This window comes from Drosophila albomicans, chromosome 3 (genome assembly GCF_009650485.2).
Source record: "Drosophila albomicans strain 15112-1751.03 chromosome 3, ASM965048v2, whole genome shotgun sequence".
In the NCBI taxonomy this organism is placed as follows: Eukaryota; Metazoa; Arthropoda; class Insecta; order Diptera; family Drosophilidae; genus Drosophila; species Drosophila albomicans.
Genome location: NC_047629.2, coordinates 27,446,886 through 27,471,894, shown reverse-complemented (window position 1 = coordinate 27,471,894; position 25,009 = coordinate 27,446,886). Strand labels below are relative to the sequence as shown.

Genomic DNA, 25,009 nt, shown 5'->3' with positions numbered 1-25,009 from the left:
AAAAATAAAGCATTTAATGAACTTGATGTGTGAATTACTTTGAAATCAAGCAATCATACTTCATTTAAAAATTAGCGCTCTTGTTGATAAATGTTATCGTTGTCATGACTGGGGTGTGGTGGTCGATCGATAAAATAAATATTCGATATGTGAATACAATTGCTATAAACATTTTCGGTAAACAAAAATGTATATTGAATAAATAAAACGGAATAATTTTGAAGTCTAGCGTATTTTATAATCTCGTTGAATATATTTAAAAAATTAAATTTATATCCACAACGCATTAATTTCTTTATCGATAAGGTCGTTACCATAAATATCGTATGGTAAAATGAGCGAGATGGATGTATTTATCGCTGCCTTAATTAGTATCGATACTATCTTTACGCAAACAAAGCGATTCGCGTACGTCTATTATTATTTTGGGCAGTATTTATTATAATTTCGGTCGAAAAGCGTCGCTAGCTTCACCACAGCATTCTATATATAACCAAGATTCGTTTGCCTGTTGCGCGTGTGTAGAATTTCTTTTGCATGTTGACGGAATCACTGCAAAAGAAAATCTCTACACCAAGTCAACAACGCAGCGCCCTGCGACCTCGAGACGCAGCCAGTGCAATACATTGAAATGCAAAATTACGGCGTTGGAGCTGCTAATTCTGCTGCAGCAGCTGCAGCTCCAGCCGTTAAACGCCGTACCGACAGCTATGAAGCTGCCCAACACCACCCACATACGCCTAGCAGCGGGGAGAACTCACGCTGTGAAAGCGATGAGGAGTACGTGAACACCAGGATATTGAGACGACGCATGGAATTACAATCGACGCCTGTAGTGACTGTGACAGCAGCAGCAGCAACCACATCGATGTCGCCACAAGGTCATGTGGAGCAGCCGGAGTTTCCAGCGCCAACATCCTCGGCATCATCCTACAACGAGGAGCGTATGCGTCGCAAGCTGCAGTTCTTTTTTATGAATCCCATTGAGAAGTGGCAGGCGCGACGCAAGTTTCCCTACAAATTTGTGGTGCAGGTAAATTGAATAATTGCACACTTATTGCATGTGTATGTAAGATGAGTGTACATCACTAAGCTGAGTGCATTCATCTGTTGAGCTTTTAATTGTCTCGCATCGTGTCACGTGATTCAATTCGATAGCCAAAACAAGGGGCCGAATAATTGCTGTCTGTTTGTCTCCGTCTGTCTGTTGTTTGTGTGACACATCTTTGGAATATTGTTTTGTATGTTTTTCTCGTTGTAATCAATGTGCGCCTCAGAGGAAATTGTATTTGCTTAGCTTTTAGCGTGTGCGCCAGCTAAATGGGAACAATTAGAGACCTCAACAACCGCAAAGTTTTTCAGTTTGTCGTTAAAGCAAGGGCAACAGTTACACTATTTCGCTTATCTTTAGAAAATCACACTTGAAAAAGTACGTAATAATGCTTGGTACTTGTGCAGGCACAATATTTTTTAAAGATATTACTTAACTTGATAAATTCATAGCTTAATTGGGGATTTTTTTCTAGTTGTGCGTGGGCATGATTAATATTATTTACCGTCTAGGGTTTCTTGTCATTTGCACAAGTTCAAAGCCAAACTATAGCATATAACTATAAGAAGTACGAGCCTACAGAAGATAAGACAGCATGACGTAACTAGCAATACCCCATAAAGCATTTTAGCGTATTTATAGAAAACGTTTATAGTGTTTATTAAGAAATTATCAATACGTGAGTAGTCCCTGGCATAAGAATTGAATTGGGGACAAAGTGGCGGGACTTTTTAACAAAATATGATTTGCCTTATCAATTTGATATCTGACTTCTTTGGAATTATGCGCACATTATTCATACCTTTTGTTTTACAGATTGTCAAGATTGTTTTGGTGACGATGCAGTTATGTCTGTTTGCCCATTCACGATATAACCACATCAACTATACCTGGGATAATCGTATTGCATTTTCGCATTTGTTTTTGAATGGATGGGATTCTTCACGAGAAGTCGAGAGCTATCCTCCAGCAGTGGGACCATTTGCATTATATAAAAAATCCGAGTTCTTCGACACTGTGCAATATGCGGTTGTGGGATATGACAATATCAGTCATTCCATTGGACCATATTTTTATCCCACTCCGAACAATACGATGCCGCCATTAACGCTCTGCCTGTGGAACTATAAGGAGGGTACCATTTTTGGCTTTAATGAATCGTATATCTTTGATCCGCATATCGAGAAGATATGCGAGAAATTACCACAAAATGTATCAACTATTGGAGTGGAACAATATCTAGAAGATCGTGGAGTTGAAGTCAACTTTGCTTCGCTAGTGACAGCGGAGTTGACGTTCAAGATCAAGACTGTGAACTTTAAGGCGAATGGAGGACCATTGTCTGCACCGGATTGCTTTAAGTTTGATGTATCAATATTGTTTAACAATCGAGATCACGATGGACAAATGCTGCTATCGCTAGATGCGGAAGCAACGCGTTTAAAGTGCAAAGGCGATACGGATTTCATATCGGAAGCGCATTTTGATGCAATACTCAGAAGTATTCTGAACATCTTTGTGTTGCTAACATGTGCCTTATCCTTTTCACTGTGTATTCGCGCTCTTTGGCGAGCCTATTTGCTGAGATGCACTACGGTAAACTTCTTCCGTTCACATTTTGGCAAGGAACTGAGTTTCGATGGCCGCCTGGAGTTTGTCAACTTCTGGTGCGTAAAATAAGATTTAAAATACGGATTGCATTTTAATGAGATTGTTTTTGTTTTTAGGTATATTATGATAATCTTTAATGATGTGCTGCTGATTATTGGCTCAGCGCTGAAGGAACAAATCGAAGGTCGTTATATGGTGGTGGATCAATGGGACACCTGCTCCTTATTTTTGGGCATTGGCAATATGCTCGTATGGTTTGGCGTGCTGCGTTATTTGGGCTTCTTCAAGACCTATAATGTTGTAATACTCACATTGAAGAAAGCGGCGCCGAAAATACTACGCTTTTTAATCGCCGCCCTGTTGATCTATGCCGGATTTGTATTTTGCGGCTGGCTTATACTGGGACCTTATCACATGAAGTTCCGTTCGTTGGCCACTACCTCAGAGTGCCTATTTGCGTTGATCAACGGCGATGACATGTTCGCGACCTTTGCGACGCTCTCGACTAAAGCGACTTGGCTTTGGTGGTTCTGTCAGATCTATTTGTACTCGTTCATATCGCTATACATCTATGTGGTGCTATCACTGTTTATTGCGGTTATTATGGATGCATACGATACGATTAAGTCGTACTATAAGGAGGGATTCCCAATCTCCGATCTCAAAGCCTTTGTGGGCACCCGAACCGCCGAGGACATTAGCTCTGGTGTATTTATGAACGATCTGGATGACTTTGAGCAGACCAGTTTTTTGGATGTGATGAAAAGCATTTGCTGCTGTCATTGTTGTAGACGACGAGCGGAGCCTGCTCAAGGCGCCAGCGGCTACACAAGTCTATCGAGTATTATGAAGTGATGATCATAATTGATGAGCCATAGAAATTTGTTTTTATGCCTTATAAGCTTAGTCAATATTGTTGTTAGCTTGTTGTATATTGATTTTACCAATTTTTTCGTAGCCAAAGTTTACTGGTCATGAGCTTGAAATGAGGACCTCCAATTTACGTACGTACAATGAGAATTATTCACGAAAATCTACTGCCAGTTTCTCTAGTAAGTTCATTTTTTCAATCTACAATGACGAGATGCGCGACTGGCAGCATTAGCTGAGTCCATAGATAGATTTTCAATTCAAAACAAAAGATATTATAGTATGAACACAATACCAAGTTAAAACCTAATGTATATATATTATTATATATAAATGAGTGTGATAACGTATGAAATAACAAAACAATAGCATGAGAACATGATATGAGTAGCATGGGAACATTTTTGGTATACAAATGGCATCAAGATCTTCCATGTACACGATTTATCGAAACGAGTTTACGTACAAATAAGAAAGTCACTGAATTCAAAAATAATAATATTGTAATTGTAGTTTAATATGTTTAATAGATTTATGTTTACAATGAAGCGCTTGTAAAATATCCAAAAATGCAATAAAACTGTTGAGCCTATCTGAAAGTGTTTTAGCTGCATAATTACAAACCGAAACCAATAAGTTCTGTCAAAATGTGCAAGGATATGGCACAGATAAAATTTATTTTCGTTTAAAGGACATTTTAATTTTAGCTATAACTCAGCAGGATCTGAAGGGTTTTCGAAAAGACATGCATTTTTGTGTTCACACAGGCCAACACTATCGACTGATATTCAAGGATTTCCAGGATACAACAAAAAAAATTTTCGAAAATTTCAAAAAATGTTCCAAGGGGGAGGTATGCAAAAATTGTCGAAAAATCATTTTTACCGTCGTAACTTCGCCATTTCAAGGACGATATGGATGTCCTTTACCAGATCAATGGATATTACCACCTAGAAGCAGAATCCATATAAATGTCCTTGAAAATCCTTCGAGCAGCTGAGATAAAAGGACTTTTTTGTTTACAGAAAACTTGTTATATCACCCGTGTCCTTGGAAGGATCAAGCTGAAATTAGTGTCAAACGATATATTTTTTATGCGGCTAATAACAGGCAAAAGGACACTCAAATCGTCCTTCTACTTTTGAAGCTAGACAAGATTTTATGATTTAGGCAATTTCTTCATCGCCCCGAAGTCGAAATTTTACAAGTGTGGGATTCTTAGATGGCCCCATAATATTTTGATGCCAATCGATAAATTTTGCCTCCACGAATCGAATGCAACAAGTCCTGCTAAGATGCGTAAGGATATGGCAGAGCTAGGATCTTTTTTCTAATTTGTACAGGTTCAGCAAATAAATTTTTTGTTGCATACTTTGAGGCTGAAATAAAAAATCCATCAAAATACAAATGTATGAAGGCAAAGCTGTGGGTCAAGTCGTCAAGTATACAACTATATACAAAATATCTACTTCAGTGTTTAAAGCCAAATAGGAGGTCAGTTTATTTTACGAAAGTGGACCATTAACTGGATGCATTGACTTGGGTCTGTCAAATCCAAGCGAAAGTTTAAGGCTAATGAACTGTTTGCAGTTGAGCAAAGGATCCATAAAAAGCATTAATTTTGCACAGAAATCGTTTTTCTATTGTTCAGGATGGCTAATAAATGTTAGGTCCGCACATTATCGCCTCCAATAGGCCATTTACCATCTTATTAGCCTGAGATTCAATCCTCACCCCAGTGCAATAGTCGTAGATGAAAATCGATATTTTATGTTGTTAGATTTTATTTTAAATGGTTTCCTTTTCTCAATTACAAATGTATTTAATATTATTTGTTTTTTGCTTGTTTTTTATTTCTTTTGTTGATGGTTTATTTGTTGCTGTTGTTGTTGTTGTTATTGTTGTGGATATTGTTGCTGTTGTTAACGAATTCAGTGCCAATTGAAATGTGCACAATATACAGACAGCATCGCATTTAATTTGGATTTAAAAAATGTAATTTCTTGTGTAAATAAAATAATGTCTGCATTATTTGTATTGTTAAAGTATTTAATGCCGTTCATTATGTTTCTTTAAATATATATAAATATGCATTGTATATATAATTTGTTTGATTTTTCTTTATTCTTCATTTGCATCTTCATTTAATATTTGTTTATGGTTTTTAAATTACATTTCACAAAATACAATTCACAACTACACTTGACGTCAAGTTTCTGGTTTTGTGTAACTTCAACCAATCCATCAATCACCCAGCTTTTCCAAATCCATTTATGAAATATTGTTTCCATTTTTTTTTTTCATTATTATTTATAAATTTTAATTTTCTTTTTTCGTTGGAAAAAATTAAAAATCGTATACATTCGCAAATTGCAATTCATTTTTACTTTTCATCAATTTAGAAAACTAATTTTCAATCACACAAAATCAACGTAAAATTGCTCAAGAATATTCATTTCCATTTTTCCGTTTTTTTTTTTTTTTTTTTTACATTTGCCTTTTGACTGGTTGTCATTTACGTATATTCGTTACACTCGTTAGCCTTTAATAAGTATATTTTATTTTATAATGATTTATTAATTTTACTTTCTTGATAAAAGCGTTTACTATTTACGCCCAAAACTAAAATGTAAAACGCCGAAATGTGAGAAATTCTTTAAAGATTTCGCACAAATTCCTCGCAAACTAAATGCTACTGGCTAGCAATATTCTTTATGTTTATTTTTTGTATTTGTTCATTAAGCTTATTAACAACATCGAATAGTACGCGTATCTTGTATTTTCGTATTTCGTATTTGGTAATTTGTTATTGTTTTACTTTTCATTATATGTATGTATATTAAACATTGTACGTCATTTAGAGAAATTTGCTAATTAATGTTTACTTTTTGGTTTTTTTGCTTATCGTTTGTTCTTTTGTTCGCTTAACTTGGAGAGCTTCGTTTTTATGATACGTATAAGTGTTGAGGGTTCTCGTGTAAATGCTAAAAGTTAAACAAATTTAAACAAAATTATAAATAAAGCAAACATGCAAACATCCTTATTAAAAGTTGAAATACGCTGAAATAATGAAATTACGTTTAAAATGAAATAAAGAATATAAAGAAATGAAGAACTCATAAGATAAATTTGTGTTTTTTTAAATAATTTTTATTACAACTTTTCATGTTTTCGTTTTTTTTTGTTTTTGTTTATAGAAATAGTTATAGTTGCTAAAACATTACACACATAGTTTCTACGCTATATTATATAATTTATTATATAATTGTTTTGCTTTCTTTTTGTTTTCTTTCGTATGTGATGCGGGTTTTAAAATGCCAACAGTTAAATTGTCGCTTTTCCTTACATCATCATATTTATATATTAATATATATAAATATATGCAAATATTAAATAAAAATACAATAGTTTTTAATGCTTGAAAGATATTTTTTCGTTTTTTGGGGATTTCCGTTTACAACTAACATTACATTTATTTAATACTATTATATAAATGTTTACTTTATACAATTTTCCTTTGCTTTATAAATGCAAAAAATGCCCTGCGTTTGACTGCAGCTGAACTTGGCAAAATCTTCTTCCATACACTTTTCGTATATTATATTTTTTCATTTTTTTTGTGTTGTGTTTTTAGGGAATTTTTGTAAAAATTAAATTCAATTTTTGAGCTTAAATGCAGCGCTGCCTGTGACGCTAAAATGCAAATTACGTTTGATGTCCTCATATTTCTATTTTGTTTTCGTGTAGTTTAGTTTACGTTTTTAGTTTAGTTTAGGATTGTAAGTTATAAAAAAAGTCGTTTACAAACTAAGAGCAATTTGAAAATATGTACAAAAAATAGTGCTGGATAATGCCTTAAGTTAGATTAAATAATTTACAAATGGTTTCCTTGCAACACTGTGCGCTCTCTCATTCTGATACTGCGACAACCCTTAATAATCGTAGTTTTCTATGCGAATGCGAATTCGAAATGTGTTTTGTTTTTGTTTTCTCTATGTTTAAGGTTTAGGTATAGCTTTAGGTTTAGGTTTAAGGTTAATAGTTTAGGTAGTTTGATTAAAAGTTACTTGTAATTTCGAAATATGGCTCGTGGCTCTGACTTGGCAGTGTGGGCAGAGTTTATTCTTTCGCTTTAGCTCTCTTTTGTTGTTCTCTTCTTCGCGATTTCTATTTGTTATGTGTATTGTATTTACTTATCATTTTGTTTTCTCAGTCTATTTCGTTGAAGAAACTAATGGAAAGAACCAAAAAAGAACAGATGCTTTAAATGGGGGAGGCTGCAGAACAAACGCGCCTGGCTAACGGTAACTTGCGCTTCAACTTTCTCGCTCTCTCTCTATCTCTCGCTCTCTTTCTCTTAATCGTTCTTCTGCACGCTTTAACATTTTTCAAAGGCTTTTTGTTTATTTTTTCGACTAGAATGTTACGCAAATAGTTCAAACTCTGTAAACAAACTACGGCTACAAAAAATTAATATGGCTTTGCTTTTCAAACCTCTGAAAAAGAAATTGCTAATAGTGCAGCACAGAGAATTGAGACAGAGATAGAGATCAAGAGATGTTTAGAGTAGAATGAGACTTCGTTCAGGTGCTGGAGCTGACAACTGCGCTCTTACAGCTGGCTGAAGCTACTCGTTGAGACCCAGTGCGCGGTGTCCGGGCGTACCATTAACTATATGGGACCATAGTCGCTCAACGCCTGCCCCGGATGTTGGGAGCCCGGCCCGCCGGGCAGAGTAACCACCACGGATACAGCTCGCGAATCGATAACCGAACCGGGCGCTGTGCTTTGCCCACCGCCAACGCCGGCGCCACCAACACCCCCAACACCGCCACCATTGACATTGCCGTAAACATTACCGGGTGCACCGCCATTGGCGCCAACACCGCCCTGTTGTAACAAGCTGCCAGGAGGAGCTCCCATGCCAGACATACCGCCGCCACCGACCGTACTATTGCTCATGCCCGCCGTGCTCATCAGTGTGCCGTGACCACCCAGCACGCTGCCGCCACCCATGGTTGATGCTCCTCCCGACTCTCCATGTCATACATGACTGGCCGCCGGCTGCTTGAGAACGTGGTGGTGCAAATGGTGGTGGCTGGTCGATGCCACCGAAGCACCGCCCGCTTGTGTGTAGGGCGTGGCCAACAGCGATCCCGCTGCCGATCCCACGGGCATGCCCATTCCCGAGCCCGCATATGGATGCGGTATTGGCGGCCTTTGCTTAATCAATGCCTGATTGGCACCAGTGCGATCGGGCGCACCGAAGAGTCGCCGCCAGAAGCGACGCCAGCTCTCTAGCGTCTTGCCGGACCAGATCCAGACGCCCGAGGTAATGCCCACGGCTAGTGCCATGAAATACTTGAGCATGAGCACCGAGTACAGCGGCTTTTTGCCCGGTCCCTTGACCTGAGCGCAGGGACAGGCGAGTGCCTTGATCCAGTCCTCAAAGTAGGCGGCCTCGTAGAGATAGCAGCCAATGACAATTGTGGCTGGCACTGTGTAGAGCACGGAGAAGATGCCAATGCGTATCATGAGCTTCTCTAACTTGTCAGCCTTGACGCCGGCTCCAACGCCGCCTTGTTGCTTGATAACCGAACGGATGCGGAAGAGCGATACAAAACCGGCCATGAGGAAGGTGGTTCCAATGACGAGGTATACAAAGAGCGGTGCTAGAACGAAGGTCTTTAGATGATCCGGATTGAGATTACCCACATAGCAGATGCCCAAAATGGGATCGCCATCCACGGCAGACAGCAGCAGGACTGCAACCGATTGCACCGTCGGAATTAGCCATGCGGCAAGATGGAAGTACTGCGAATGCTTCGTGATGGCTTCGTTGCCCCATTTCAAGCCAGCGGCCAGGAACCAGGTGAAGCTGAGTATGACCCACCAGATGGATGAGGCCATGCCAAAGAAGTAGGTGAGCAGAAAGACCAAAGTACATGAATGCGGTCCCGTCGAGCTCTCACGCAGCAAACGTCCATCGCAAGCGATCTCCTCGTTTTGCAAGAAGTTCCGTGATAAGTAGCCAACGGCGACCATGAAATAGCAGGCGGAAAGGAAGACAATGGGTCGCTCAGGATACTTAAACCTTTCGGTGTCGATGATGAATGTGGTTAGGGTCATGAGGGTGCTGCAGAAGCATAGACCCGACCACAGGGCGATCCACAGGCCGGCGAAGTCCTTTTCGTCGTTTGTGAAGAACGGTCCCTTGCACGGTATGGCGCAGTTTGGTACGTTTGCGATCCTTTGGACAGTCAGATTCATGTACCAGTGATGGTGCAGCATTGGGGACTGCTGCATTAGCTGCTCCTTCCCCAGGACGATGAGCGGCGATCGGCATGAGCATGTGCACTCCTTTCCGTTTGCCCTTTCTCCTAGGGGATTTTGGCAGTTTTTTGAATTCTTGCCCTTGCACTTGTTGGCTGTCGATGAGGAGCCACCAGAGCCACTGGCGCCACCCTGCTTACGCTTTCCTCCAGAACCAGAACCAGAGCCCGAACTGCTACCACTGCCACCACCGCTGCTGGTGCCGCTGCTCTCGGTATACGAAGGTTGTTCCATGCACAGATTGTCGGTATCCCCATGCAGCGGCAAGTGCTCGCAAGCCATGCGTTCGGGCCACTCGAAGCTATACTGCTGCATGATGGGTGCACAGCCGGAGCGAGCACGTTCGCAGACACTGCGACAGACAGGCAGCGGCTTGTGATAGTCCTCCAGACAAATGGGCGTATACATGCTGCAGAGGAAGAACTTCAAGTCCGGCGAACATTTGATCTCGACCAGCGGCCAGAACTGATGCACCTCCAGACCCGCCTCGTCCTGTGTCTCGTGATTCATTTCATTGGGAAACGATGTCATGTTGTAGCCAATTCCCCGGCACATGGGTATCGTGATTTCCTCGCAACGCGAGTTGGGATCCTTGGGTATGGCGGGCACTCCATAGCCAGGCGCTGGACTCACCTCCATTGAGTGTGATCCCATGCCCATTCCCATACCCATGCCGCCGCCGCCCATATGCTGTGGACTATCCGCCAGCACTGAACTCCTTCTGCTGGCCAGTAGCAGCACCAGCGCCAGCAGCGTTGCCAGATTCATTTTGTGTTGCATTTTGTGCGTAGCCGTTAGCTTTTGTATGTGTGTGTTGAGCTTTGAACTCAGAGTTGTATTGCGCTCTCTAGCTGGCGCTCTCGCTCTCTTTCGCTCTTCCTTTGTAACTCGCACGCTTCTCTCGCGATTGGCGCTAAGAGAAGAGCGAATTGTGTCCAAGGATTTCAGCGTCAAATTGTCAACGCTTGACAATCGGCGTGGCCTAACTGCAAAGAGAAAGCAGAAAAAGACGATTACATTGGGAGCAGGAAAAAAGAAGAATAGATCTTAGTCTAAGCAGTGTTTAAATTGAACTGAATTCAACAAAATTTGAGAAATGAAAAGCTGTCTCGTTGGTAAAGCTGAGCTGTAAGTGTAGTTGATGGGGTGTCGACAAGTTGCAACTGCTCTTTCCTGTTTCATGCGCTTCATTTGTTTCAATTGGAGCGACACTTGGGCGACATCGAAGTGTCACATGTCTCTACCCTTCCGCCAATATTTGCTGACTGGGCGATGTGCAATGGGCAATGGGCAATGAACGGTGGGCAATAGCCGAGAGCACATCAATCAAAATCAGTGATTTTTATTAAATTTGACGGCGTCTGCTGGTGGAAGCTGCTTGATGGGCTTGATCAAAGTGTTTGCTCAGCACCAGGGCAGACCACCGAAGGGCCCAATGGAAAAAAGGGGCAACTGTGTGTGTGTGTGTTTGCTTATGGGGCGTGTGATGAAGCAGAAATTAATTCAAGACAATTGCTCACTTGACGGCACCGAAGACGTCCGATTGCAGGGAGTTTGAGGCGAGCGTTCACCGTGGCGTGACCAGCGTTGCCACCTGACGTCAGACATCTTTGGAAACTGTGTCAGCTTTGTGGCGATATCGATGTCAATATCATCAAGCATTCTGTGGTCAGAGCCTCAGAGCAAAAATGCTGTGAGAACTCAGGCGAAAATTGACAGCTGGTCAAGCTGGGCGTGGCGTCAAGTGGGAGCCAAAAGTGAAGGGCGTTTAAATTCATACATACATACATAGTACGTATGTACATTGCATTGACTCTTACATATTACAAGTAGCAAGTGTCAAATGACATACATATTTGTGGCTTTTGTGGCAGCTCCTGCAGCAGAAGCAGCATCGACAGCAGCTGCGTGTGGTCCACAAAATACCAGAGAACATGAAGCGAATTTCGTGTCGCAAAAGTCTTAAAAGCAACGAAGCAAAACTGTCAACGCCAGCTGCAAAAGAGTCTGCGTAGTTAGTTTGCTCTCCTTGTCTACGACGTTGCTGCTGCTGCACTAAAGTCCTTTGTTGCTTTACTTTTTAAATGAATGACATTTTAATTAATAACATTTGTGCGACACATCAACCCCCAGTCACGAAACTTTAGTCGTGTCGCTGAAGAGGTTTTGTTTTTTTGGGGGCTGATGGCGCGGCTTCTGTTGTTGTTGTTGCTGCCTGCCTGAAACATTTTTCGTGTTAAAATTGTTTGCCAAGCACTTGAAAATAATTAAGTAAATAACGCTGCCAAAATGGGCAAATGCCAAGTACTGTAGTTGTTGTTGTTTTTATTGTTGTAAGCTCGCCCCCTTCACAACAAATAAACGTTGAAATTCAATATCGAGATATGCGCGTGGGAATAATGCAATGCGTTTGCCTAGCTATCGATTACAGTGTCTAACGTCTATTTGCAGAGATCGCATGTAATCGATAGCGCGATAAATTAGTCAATGAACTAAATGAACAAAACTAGGATACTTGAGGAACTATGTACAAAATGAACGAAGCGCGTGATTTAAGCTTTGAACTAAATGAACGCAACGAAACAACAACAATCATTCTGAATGATTTTATTTCAGCACTTCGTATGTCTGTGTAATTATAAAACTAACATGTGAGCATTTTTATGTTCACATGTATGGGTGTTTGTACTTTCACAATTAAATAGAAAACGTGACCAAAATGGATGAGAAGTCTGATGAGAAATGCAGGATGGACAAAAGTGTAGTCATGTCCACATATGTGCATCTACACACACACACACAAACTTACATACAAGTGTCGATATCTATATGTATGTAAGGTAGAAAAACACTTGTGATGGGATGGCCTAAAAACAACAACAACACGCCCTTATTATGGCTGCTGCTGCTGCTGCTACTCGATACTGTTATCGAGTGGCATAGAAGGCATACATTAGGATTGCTATTGGTATTGGGTATGGAATATTGGCTGTGGTTCACCCAACTACTAGTATTATTGCTTACGAACCTTAGCCAACTAATAAGTGCTCGCAGCAACTTCAACTTCTGCTCGCACATGTGTTCATGGGAAATGGCTTGGAAATAATAGCAAACGTGCCTCTTTCTCAGCTATCGAGAAAATGCATAAATATTGCTTTTAATAGACAGAGACAGAGCTAGCGACTGGCAAGAAGGAGAGAGAAAAACAAAAACAAAAAAAATGTCTCAAGTGGTCGTCGTCGTCCAGTCCGAGGTCCATGGAAAGTGGTAGCAAATTATAAATGTATGTGTGTTTGTATTTCTGTGTGCGTGTGTGTTTGTGTTTGTGTTTGTCTTGGCCCCGATCACCATTGGTCCGTCTTTCCGGCAGTCTCATTGCGTTTGTCTGGCATACGGACATATGGCATGTTTATTTAGTGATTTGTTGTTTCTCTCGTCTAAAAATGCGACTCATATTGTTTATTTAATTGTTAACAAGCGTGCAGGTCGAAGCAGCTCGTTACAAGTAACAAATTATTACTACCAGCAACCAGCCACCAGCCGGCAAACGGCAAAACTAAGTCCCAAGCTCAATTCGAGACCCCGAGACTCAAGACTCGAGACTCTGGAGGAGTAATCGTGAGTCAAGTTGGCGGGCATTGCATTCATTTTGCAAATCATGCAGAGAGCGAGTCAGTCGACAAAAGAAATTGAGTCTAGAATTTATACAAAATCACGCTGCCAACAAGTCTCAACGATGTTTGCACAAGCTCTCGAACCTCCGGAGTCCGGACCGCGGCATGTTTACCCAAGACTTGACTTGGCCAAGTGTGGGGAGAGATCGGTTTGTAGAGATCGTTGCGACGCGATTGCTGGACTGGATGGGATGGGATGCTATACGATGCGATGCGATGCGTTGTGTGTGCGTGGCGAGCGTGTGCGTGCTAAAGCAAAATTGAAGACATTGGTGAATGGCTGCGCTTCAATGCACTAAAGAGGCCATTGCAGGCCAAGCAAAGCCAAGCCGAGCAGCATCTCTTGCAGCATTGCAGACGGCGGAAGCTGTGACCAAAGTTGGCAGCTGGGCAGCCAGAGAAGCGACAACTACAGCTTGACTGTTTTAATTAAACAAACAAGGCAAAAGGCAGCGAAAACAAGTCGCAAAGCAAGAGCAGACTAACGAAGAGACAGAGCGAGACGGACAGAAAGACGGAAATGTTGTCTGGTAGCTAAAGATGTACAGTTGATGCCTGCCTAAATATGCAAGTGTTGCTGATAATTATCGCGATCAGTTTTATCAGACAAACAAATGCGAATAACTTGCTTAAAAGAGCTAGTTCAAACATGGTAATTGCTCGATAAAAGAAAATGCTCGATGAGCAATTAGAGCTGACAATCGAGTAGAGTCTGCTGCTGCTGCTGTTGCAAAGAGTCTTGTTAATCGATAAGTTATCGTGCGCTTCAATGGCGGCAATCAATCAAAACGTCAGTGAAAAGAGCTGACTGAATGCCCGATTAAGGAGGAGGAATGCAAAAAACTTGCAAACCACAGAGCACTTAAACTTTTCTATGGCTCGCTGCACACAAAGAAGCGTTGAAGCAGCACCAACAACACGGAGTACAGGTAAACACACGTAGCTAGGTGCAACAGTCCCCCGAAAAAAAGTAGGAGACGAGATGAACAGATGAAAAAAAATGACGTCGAGTTGGCCTTGGCTGCACTGCAGCAGCAGCAGCAGCAGCAAAACCGCGAAAATCAATTGAAAAACTCGCAACCAAAGGAACAAAAGGGTAGCAGGAGCAACTGCAGCCGGCGAGAGGGGGATGGAAAGGTGAAGCAGGGCGAGGGAGGAAGCAAACTGTCGGCGGCATCAAAAAGCGCGTAGCGGCGCAAAATGAAAACAGTTTGTCGACTTGCTGCCAACCAACAACAACAACAACGACGACAACACCGACAACAGCAGCGACGTCAACGACGAGTCAAGCGGGGCAATGAAAAATGAAAAAGTTTTTCCCGGCAGTCGACCTGTGCTCCCGCTGCCTCTTCGCCCCCGTTGTCCGTGCTGGCAGGCCGCAAAGTCAATGCAGACAAGTTCCATGACCTTACAAAACGCAGCCGGAGAAGCAAATACAGTGAGCAACAGCCACAGCTGGCATTGCGAGTCCTGTGGGGCGTCAGTTCGTCAGTTTGTGGGCGAGGTTGCAGAGGGGTAGAGGCGCTTCAATTGCAGCTTTGACAACGGGCAACGTCAACGTCAACGTAATAAACAAAACTGGCTCAAGATTTTTACGCGTCCGCCCATTAAAATCATTGACATTTAAATGCGCATTTTTGTCGCGAATGAGTCCGCTAGAGGGCGCCAGCCAGGATACACTTTTGCTACTTTTCAGTTTTGCTTAGGAGCAACATTTTTGTATTTTGTTGCTGCTGTTATTGTTGTTGTTGCTGCTGCTGTTGTTGAGTTTTTTGCAGTTTCGAGTGCCCCGCGTCCCTTGTGCGTTTGCACAGCCCTGCAGCCCTTTTTGCATTTCGCTTTGATGTTTTTGTGTGTGTTGTTGTCGCTTTTGTTGCTTTGTGCGATGTGCATGCAAATTGTATGTGCATGTGGCGCCCCCCGACGGCTGCTTGCAGAACTGCAACGCTGGCTATCATTAAATGCTCTTTGGCATCCATATAGTTGTTGCTTTTGCTGCTTTTCTGTTTTGTTGTTTTTGTGCGCTTTACAATTAAATTTTAATTAAGTGGACAGAAGGATTGTCCGTTCTTTTCCTTTTTCTATGTCTCTCTCTCTCTCTTTCTCTTTGGCAAATCGTCTGCTTGGGCATTGAGCTTTGACTCTGCCTGATTATGATGATTGCAGTTCTCTTTTCTGTTCTCTTCGCTCTCTGTCTATCTCTCTGGGGATCGCATTTGAGGCTTTGGCTTTGTTGTGATGAATTATGTAATGAGGCAAATGCATAAATTATACGCCAAAAACAGCAGATAATGCTGAAGTGGGTTAAGGAAACCGACAAATGCTGAACGATTTTGCAACATAAATAATAATAACAACAAATGCGACAGAAATGCTTGTTTTCGTTTTCGGCGTTTCTTTTTTTTTTGTTTTTTTACCCTTATGGTGAAGAAGCTTCCCTTGGGGGTTGATTTCAGTCGAGTTGTCGTTCCACTTTTCGAGTTCCGAGAGTGTTTTCTATTATTAAATTTTTTGCACAAAACTGTTCTGTTCGTTCCGAGGGCTAAATGACACCGCAGAAAAAAGGACAAAGTGACAGGCGTTGAGTGTTTCTCTTTTTTTTTTTCGTTTTCGTTTTTGGCGGGGGTTGCTGACGAATGCAGGACGAAACATGAAAATAAAATTAAATTTCCGATTTCCTTGACTTTGTCGTCGTTGTCGTTGCCTTTGCTTTGCGTCGAGAGTTGCCTTGGTAAATTTTGCTAATAACGAAACGAGTGCAGCTGCAACGTTTAAGGATGTGGTGCTGGAGGGTTGCTGCTCCTAGATGTGGCAAAGGGATGGCGATGGATGGCGATGGTGACTAAATACAAAAGAGTGTCAAGTGTCGCTAAAAAGGCAAAACATGTGGGTGTCCTTCATTCTCCCAACTGTGTCGACTGTGCAGATTTATTTTTCATTTGAAAATTTTTGCTGGATGAGCAGGCGTTTTTATTTTGACAGTTGGCCTGTGTTTCCGGATGTGTCTTTTGTCAAATGCATTTCACTCCGTTCCCGTATTTTTAGCTTAGCATACTTTTCCGGGACACAGGAAAAACAATTAAAAAGGAATTGCCTTTGCAATTCCTGCACAATGACAGGGAAATTCATAGAAATTTGAGTTGCCAGCCAAGAGGTGAGAGTTGAAAGGTCGTAAATTAGAAAAGTGTCAACATAAACACATAAATTTGATGGCCTTTTGAGTGGAAGGAAGGCAACAACGAGTGATGTGGAAGTGAATAGAAATTATTGCCGAGTTTTTACGACTCAACGTGCAGCAACAACAACAATTCGATTAATATCAAAATTATAAATAAATATTGTGAAATTTATTATTGTTTATTTCCCTCACTGATTTGTATATTTATTTTTTAACGACTTTCTGACGACCAATTTGGCTTTATTTATTATTTAGAATCCAGCGTATAAAATATATATATATATATATACATTTGTTTTTATTATTATGATTATTATATTTTCAACAGCCACAAAATGTTTATTGCCATTTTGAAGAGCATTTTGTATTCTTGCATGATTTACATTTATGGCCTTTAATAATCGACTGCGTTTTATGGTTAATTTGTTTGCTGTGTGTTCGTCGTCGCCTTCTAACAATATATTTTTTTTGTTTGTATTTTTTTTTCATTTTAGATGTCATAACTGTGTCGTAAATGCATTGCGCGGTGAACCATTAAATTTTCATAGAATTGTAATTGTAATTGCAGCGTTGCAACCTGATGGGGCAAGCTTGTGTTGGTGTGTGTGTGTGTATGTGTTTTATGGCAATTAAAGTGGCAACATTCGATTGCGTCTTGACATTGACATAGAAAAAGAGGAATTGCTGTTGCTGCTGCTTCTTTTATGAGAGACTGTCTCAAGAATTCCGGCCATAAACACAATTTTTTATGGCACTTTGAATGCGTGAAACAAACGACCTGTGGTCAAATGTGCGTTGCATGCCACAAGATGAACGACGGCGACAAAACATGGGTGATTCCCCGAACGGGGCGCAAAACAATTTTTAGTGCCACACGTGCTCTGCACACGTATTAATTAATGTCTGTCTCTGTATGTGTGTGTGTGTGTGAAAATTAAGTGAAATACATCTGCAACATGTTCACATAAATGCGATGCGAGGATGTTCATGTCATCATCTTCTTTCCTGCTTGTCTATGTGACAAAATGTCGCTGACATGGATAATTAATGGTCTGTCAGTGCGGAGAGAGAAAGAGAGACAGAGAGAGAGTTATCACAGCTACGTATATTTGTCCTGCTCCTGTGTGCTTAATTGCTTGTTTTAGGTACAGACTTTTGCTTCACTTCACAACTTGTTTTTGTCGATCAAATCTACGATTTTTTTCTTCCTTTGTTTGCGCTTCGTTTAACATATTTGTTTTCGCTTGCATTGTCGCATTAATTGCTTGGATATTTTACTTAATTTATGGTTCATTTTCAGCTAAATGAAATAAACGACTTTGGCAACATTGTTGCTAGCAACATTGTTGCTGGGGATACAAAAACATTTAATTTGTGCATTTGCATGCAAAATGCAAACAAACAAAACTTTCTTGCTGCTCATAAATTTGACTTTTTAGTGGTCAAAAGCGCTTTATTTATTTGTTCAACTAATAGTAGAAGCCAAAAACAAAAGAATTCTGCAGCTTGACTTTGAGTTTAGCCAAAAACGAAAAATAGTCGAAGCATTTCATCGACTGCTGCTGCTGCTGCTGCGATGATGTTGTTTTGTTAGCTAAAGGAATTTTTGACGTCTCGATGTCTGGTTTGTATTTCAATGCCATAAATTTGTCGCCGCTTTTCTGTAAAAATAAGCTGACTATCACACACATTGTTCGATATCTGTGTGTGTGTGTGTGTGTGTGTTGGCATCATTTGCTTTCAGTGCTGTAATATTACGCATACGCCCCGCGGGCTGCGCTGTTCGCTTGGTTTGCTGGGTGGGTGGCTTCCTGGCATTGATTTTTATATATATATGTATATGTATATGTTTGTTAGACTGCCTTCTTCTTGTTGTTATTGTTATTTCGTTTTCATTGTTGTTGCTTCTTTTGGCTTTGCCTTGTATTATTTTCTTGTATTTAATGGGATTTCTAGCGTGGTTTATTTGTTGGCATGCGTGCGACTCGACGCCGAGCGATAAACACGCGGCTCCCCCCCCCCCCCACACATACAACCCCTCCGCCTCTCCCTCTACCCCACTGGCTGCTCACCCCTCTTGGCTGCTGTCTCTGGCATGCGTTTAAGTTTTCAGTTAATGGCTTTTAATGGCATTCCTGTTGTTTTTGTTGCTGTTGCCGTTGCTTCTGCTTCTGCTGCAGCATTTGTTTTTCTTGGCTTTGCCTGTGTATGTTTTCTTTTTTGTTTTCTGTTGCTCAAAATCTTAAATAAATATCAAAATCAATTAGTTGCGTAAATTTCGTGTCGAGTTTCAAATGCTTTCAGTATTCTGTGCGAAGCGAGCTTCGTTTCTCAAATAAATTTTAAACATTTTGTCAATAATTTAATGCGCTCGAAGTGCTATAAACATTAGCTAATCCAAATGCATAACCAATTCCAATGCCTGCTCACAAATTACCAAATACCACAAATTATTTTACTCCCCAAAACATATAACATAAATAAATTGTCGATGTTCCGAGGCGCTTCTCTTCGTCTTTTCGTCTTCTCTCTCTCTCAGCCACTTGACTATTTTGTTGGCTTTTGTGGACGCTGGCTAGAGGGGAATTTCAATGAGGCATCTCGTTTATAATTTATGGCGCTGTGACTAATGGCCAAATTGCCCATAACAATAATTTGCATGCATGAGCTTCAAGTTTGACTAATTTCTTAGCCAGTCACAAAAAAAAAAACAATGGACACAGAAGAGAGGGGAAGTGGAGGTGCTAGCCAGAGCTTCTGACCGGGCAATCTTATCGATAAGAACTCACAGCACACGTCCATATATCACTCAATATCAAGTGTATTCGATATGGTCTGTTCTGTGCCTCAAAACAAAACAGAAAATCGAAACAATTTATAACAATTGCTTAATTGAAACGAGGGCCACACCACAATCCACAATATCAGAAAAAAAAACGAAATTTAAATTTATGAAAGCAGCAGCCCAAAGCCACAAATCGAACCAAAAATCATAAATAAATCGTTCGCTTATCGCTTGTCGGTTTCCCCGCAACGAAATCAAAGTGAAAATGCCGCCGACGAAGCTTGTTGTAGAGCATTTTTCTATTGGGGAAAGTGCTTGACAAGCCATCGACGATCAACCATAAGCATCTGAAGACGGCCTGAAGACTGAACTTTGTATTCGCCTGTGTCCATATCACACAACTGTCACTTTTAAATACGAAATGCTCGAAATTTACTAACCTCATAAAGAGACCCGCATTGGGGAACTGAACTAAAGAGCTCACAGGTCAAGTCAGCCGTGGGTTGTTCTCTGATAAGCTTCACTGCTTTCTGTTATCACTTGTGAGTGTTTTTCGTGTGTTACTCGAAATGTCTCGAGCTCGAAATGTAGCGGTTTATTCACATAAAGGGAACATCATTATTTGTTGAAGGTAAGATTTGAAGACATTTCTCTAAAATCTGAAATTCGTTTTGAAATAAATGTTTACACTCAAAACATTTATTACTCCAATAGCTTCATCCTCGTAATTTCCTTAAAACGAAAATCTGTAAATGTTATGACATTTTTTACAACGCTGGCACTCAAAATATTGTATTTCCTAGTTTATTCTCTTACCAGCATAAATGTGACTTGCGTCTAGAACTCGTTAAGAATATTCATATTTGAGAGAAAACAAAAAAAAGAGTAAAAGAACGAACGATCGAAATAATAATTTGAAAAAGCCAAACTCGTAAATTGTTTCAGTGTTCCACCAATTTACAGACTGTATCATTTTGTTGACTTGGCTCTGCTTTATGGCCAGCTGCCCGTTAGAATTGGCTCTTACATATTTGGCGCTATGGCATCGTAAATATTTTTATTGCAGCCCATAAAGAAAAAAGTGCAATAGACTAGTGACTAGTGCTATCAACAGTTTCACGCCTTCCTGTTTGTGTGTGCGTGTGTGTGTGTATTTGGCATTGGCGTGCGAGAGTCTCAAGTATCTAGTATCTGGTGTCTTTTTGGGCTTTGTTTATGCCACACATGTTACGCCTACGAAAAAGTCGTATAAAAAACGCACTACGTCCGCTTGTTGTCATTGCCACCAAGCCCAAGTCCAACTCGTAGTCGCTATACCAGCTATAGCCCTCTCTCTCTATCGCTTCCTCCTTTATTTCTGCAGCCCGCCCGCAGCGGCCTCTCGTCGTTGCTGTTGTCGTTGTCTGTCTGCTTGCCTGCATTGTGTATGTTTCATTGGGTTCCTCCATTTGCCTGCCATATGTGGCAGAAATGCTAATGGGCCAGTGGAAACTTGGTTTTTCGAGTTCTACCTTCATGCCTGCTTCTATTTTTATATGTTTTTTACATATTTTGTTGTTGTCCTCAACCAACAACAGCAACAACAAAAACATCAACAACTACAACAGCAGACATGGCATTGCCTCTTGCCTCTTGTTGCTGCTGCCTGGGCGCTTGTCAATCAAAAAAATTATGCGCAGGTTCTTCAGCAGACCAAACTCCTGCCGAGACGCGACGAGTTGAAGTTGGTTCCGCCAATTTTATGTATGAAATTACTTTGAGTACACATTGTAAACTCTGTGCAACTCTTAGAGAAAGCAGCAGCACCAGCAGCAGCTGTGTGTGTGTCTCCTGCAAGGCAGTTGTCATGCAGATGCTGCATTTAAAAATATGTTAATTGAAATCATGACAACAATTCTAGAAACTAAGGAAACTCACAATATCTTAGAACACACACGCAGTGAATTCGCTGAAAAACATCTTTGCAACTTGAGCTTTACTTATTCGATAGTGCACTTTAGCAGTGCCATCTATGCTCTTCGATGACAACGCTAATTATCGATAAGATTTGCCTGCTTGAGGAGCAGCTCTGGTTTGAAATTTGCTCGATAATTGAGCTCATTATCGATAACATGCGCATATCGATGCTGCACATCTTGCATACTAAATACCAAAATGGCGACGACTGCGAGTATTTTTTTTTGGGGCTGTAGTTGTGCCAATTGCCAATTGCAAAATGGCCAGACGTGCTCCCATCGATGCGTTAAATGAGCAGCCAAATGAGAGGGGAAGAAGAGTACATGAGGGGGCGTGTGTGTGTGTATGGATGGACCAGCCACGAATGCAATGAACTCTTGGCATCATCATCCGGCTGCAGTGGCAGACGATGCGAGAGTTCTTTAAAATAGCCGCGGCACGCGGCTGCCGATGGAGATCGAGAGCAAAAGACGGGAGGGAGGAGAAGGCAGCCCACGCTTCTTTAGCATTGTTATACTTTGGAAAGTGCAGGCTGCCGGCAATCAACGCACTTGTTCCTGTTGTTCTTCATGCCGTTGCTTCTGTTGCTGCTGCTGCTTGTTATTGTTGTAAACTATTTATGCATTTCGAAGTTTATTTGAAACACGAAAGCAAACGCGCGCAGGAATTCCATTCCATAGCATTTCAAATGTTGTTCTTGCTGCTGCTGTTGTTGTTGTTTTTTTCTCGCATCTTTCCGTGGCTGTTTGTTGATTTTATGTACTGTTTTTCTTGCTTCACTTGCTTGAATGAGGCACATACACACACAAACGCACACGCACACACAGTCGGGGGCTTCTGCCCTGCGGCCACATATGGTCACCTTAATTTGCTCGCACCCCCCTTCCCCACTCCCACGCACACTGCTGCAAATAATTTATGCGTTTTTCTTGAGTTTTGGTTTATTTTTTCAAGCGCATTTCAACAGCTAAAGCAATCAGCAATTTGTTGGGCGGAAACAGCACCAAGGGATGTTCAATGTTGGATGATGATGCACACAACAGTTGACGCGACGGGTGGTGCCACCTCACCCCCACTCCCCTTCTCTACCACTTTCACTTCCACATACATCTCATCAGATGCCGTAGGGCACAACTTCTTTGGGCTCGATTTTGTTTAGATTGACGCCGTCGAGGCGTTTCAATTGAACCGTGCAAGTAGCTGGCAGCAAAGGTGTGAGAAGCACGATCCTCAGCCTTGACAGACTACAAAATACAGACAACAGACTGCAGAGTTATTAACAGCGGTTGTGGCGATGTCGCCAGTCTGCGTTGCGTTGCTTTCATGAGCCCAAAAGCAGACTACGCAAAAACCGCGTCAGTTTTTATGGCAGTTTGCCAGCAAGAGCGAGAGAGCGAGAGAGAGAGAGTGAGAAAGGAAGACACATTTTGACAATGCGAATCATAGCTCACACACACACACATACGCATATGTGAGTACACTCGCACTCAGCTGCTTGATGTCTTCTTGCTGCTCTATTGGTTTAAGGAACTTGAGGCAACTTTTATGCGTCATCGTTCTTTGCTCGAGTCTCGTCTCGTTGACTCTTTGGCAACTTTCGACACTTTTTTATATTAGCCATAAAGTTGGCTGTGCTGGGCTTTTTACTGCCGTCGCACATTGTCAATTAATGTCAGGTAATGGGCGTACCAGATGTCATATAAGACATTAAATGATGTAATGGCAACTCCAAAAGAGAGAGACACGACACACTTTGTATGTGTGTGTGTGCTTTCCAGCAGCTACTCTTCTATTCTATGGCCCAATGTTGCATCTCGTGGGAAACATTCTCGTCGCTCTACTTCTATGGAATTGTACCCAAAAAATACTATTACCGAAAACAGTCTCATTTAATTGTATAACGCATGTAGATCTAATTAATGATTAGCATAATGTGGCTAGCTCTGCTCTTCTAACTTACACCTCTCACTCGCTGTGTCAACATTAGTTTAATAGCAGAACATATATTTTCATAATACTCGCACTTACTAATCTTTATGACAACAGCTTCATTAGTTTTCTGTTCTTTTTTTTTTTTTTTTTTTGTGGGGTGCTTTGAAAATCATCTTTGTTTGCAGATGACTTTACCTTTATGAAAGTTGTTTAAGGTATATTTCAGTTTATAAATTACATTTTTAGAACAGCTTTAATGGGAATTTTTAGAGTTAATATTTAGAAGAACTACACTGAAAGTACTCTCTGAATATTTCATACATTCTAGCATTTGTTGAATTATATGCTTTTTAGAGTATTTTGTCTTTAGCTCTTTAGATTAATTCTGTATAATAACATTTTATGGCCGCTTAAATTAAAACAGAAATGTGCTGAATGATTAAAAGTCTTTGCTTCGTTTCCCTTTTTTATCGGATAGAGATGCCTATAATCTCAAGAGATTAAATGATATTTATATTTATGTATTCTTCACATATACAAGGGAATCCCTGATTTTATAATTAGCCGAAAGAAAGCGTACAACATGTGGATTGAGTGATTGAGCAAGTTCTTTGAGCTTTCTTCTGCTGCTGCTTGCATCTCGTGTCGAATATCGAATAATTTATCTGCCTTGTCGATATCAGTCATCGACATGCCTCCACTCCTACGTACATACATACATATGTAGATATACACATAACACAGCTCGGCCCCTTTCGAGCCTTGCCCATTTTTTTGTGCCTACTACAGTGGCATTTCCAATTAAAGGCCGAACCCATTCGGTACATAAATAAACAAAACAAATAGACAAAAAATATGGAAATACATTTTTGAGCATTGATTGACTGCTCGACATGGATCGTGATCAATTTGAAGAGAGGCAGCCACAGATCTGGGGAGGGTTAGGCACACACACAATTATAATTCAATTAACTGTAAATTTAAACGTCTGCCATCAGTTTGAGACTCAAAGAGAAAAGAGAGAGAGAGGGACAACAGCGCCACATGCTGAGAGTTTCTCTGTGCTTTTTGTTTTGTACTGAGAATTGAACAGCGCGGCATGTTTGGCATATTTAATTAATTATTGTATTTTTTTGGATTTTTTTTTTGGTTGAACAGAAATTTTAGTAAACAAGGCAAGAAATCAATGCGCGTTTTTATTTTTTTTTATTTTTTGTTTTGGGTGTAAGTTGAAGATGATCGGCTGAGACGCATTTATGGAAATATTTTCATGTTTAATTACGAGAACATTTTGATAGCGCCTCGTATAACAAATGAGCCACAAAAGCGAAGCACGACAGAGATTGAGGGGAGCATGTTAACTAGATTGAAACGCCTGCCAACTCAGACAGTGATGAAGCGAGAGACAGAAAGAGTGAGAGAAAAAGAGTGAGTGATAGAGCGGTAGCTAAAGGATATTTTGCATGCAGAAGCAAAACATTAAAGCAGAGACGCGGTAAATGATGAAGATGCTACGAAGGCACAGCAAAAAAAAAGAAGAGCAGATGTGGAGGTGAAAGATGGAGCAAGATAGAGCGACAGGAGAGCAGCAACAACAGCAGTTGTGAATGCCTCTGCTC

At 40.9% G+C, this 25,009-nt stretch overlaps 3 protein-coding genes across 3 annotated transcripts in view; 1 reads left to right on the top strand and 2 right to left on the bottom strand.

The window, feature by feature from the left end:
- Positions 1-371: 371 nt before the first annotated feature.
- Positions 372-4,145, top strand: LOC117569489 (mucolipin-3-like). Its single transcript, XM_034250670.2, has 3 exons — positions 372-1,033; positions 1,868-2,718; positions 2,779-4,145. Exons 1-3 carry the CDS (start codon positions 632-634, stop codon positions 3,515-3,517), a joined length of 1,992 nt encoding a protein of 663 aa, XP_034106561.1. The 5' UTR covers positions 372-631; the 3' UTR covers positions 3,518-4,145.
- Positions 4,146-5,415: 1,270 nt separating this feature from the next.
- Positions 5,416-8,548, bottom strand: LOC117567576 (uncharacterized). Its single transcript, XM_034247652.2, has one exon. It carries the CDS (start codon positions 8,546-8,548, stop codon positions 8,204-8,206), a length of 345 nt encoding a protein of 114 aa, XP_034103543.1. The 3' UTR covers positions 5,416-8,203.
- The window catches only part of LOC117568755 (frizzled-2), a 102,038-nt gene continuing 84,505 nt past the window's right edge, over positions 7,477-25,009 (bottom strand). Inside the window, exon 7 of the mRNA XM_052005858.1 lies at positions 7,477-10,851. Within this exon, the coding sequence (XP_051861818.1) occupies positions 8,576-10,645 (2,070 nt within the window). The 5' untranslated portion in view covers positions 10,646-10,851 and the 3' untranslated portion in view covers positions 7,477-8,575. The remainder of the gene's footprint in view (positions 10,852-25,009) is intronic.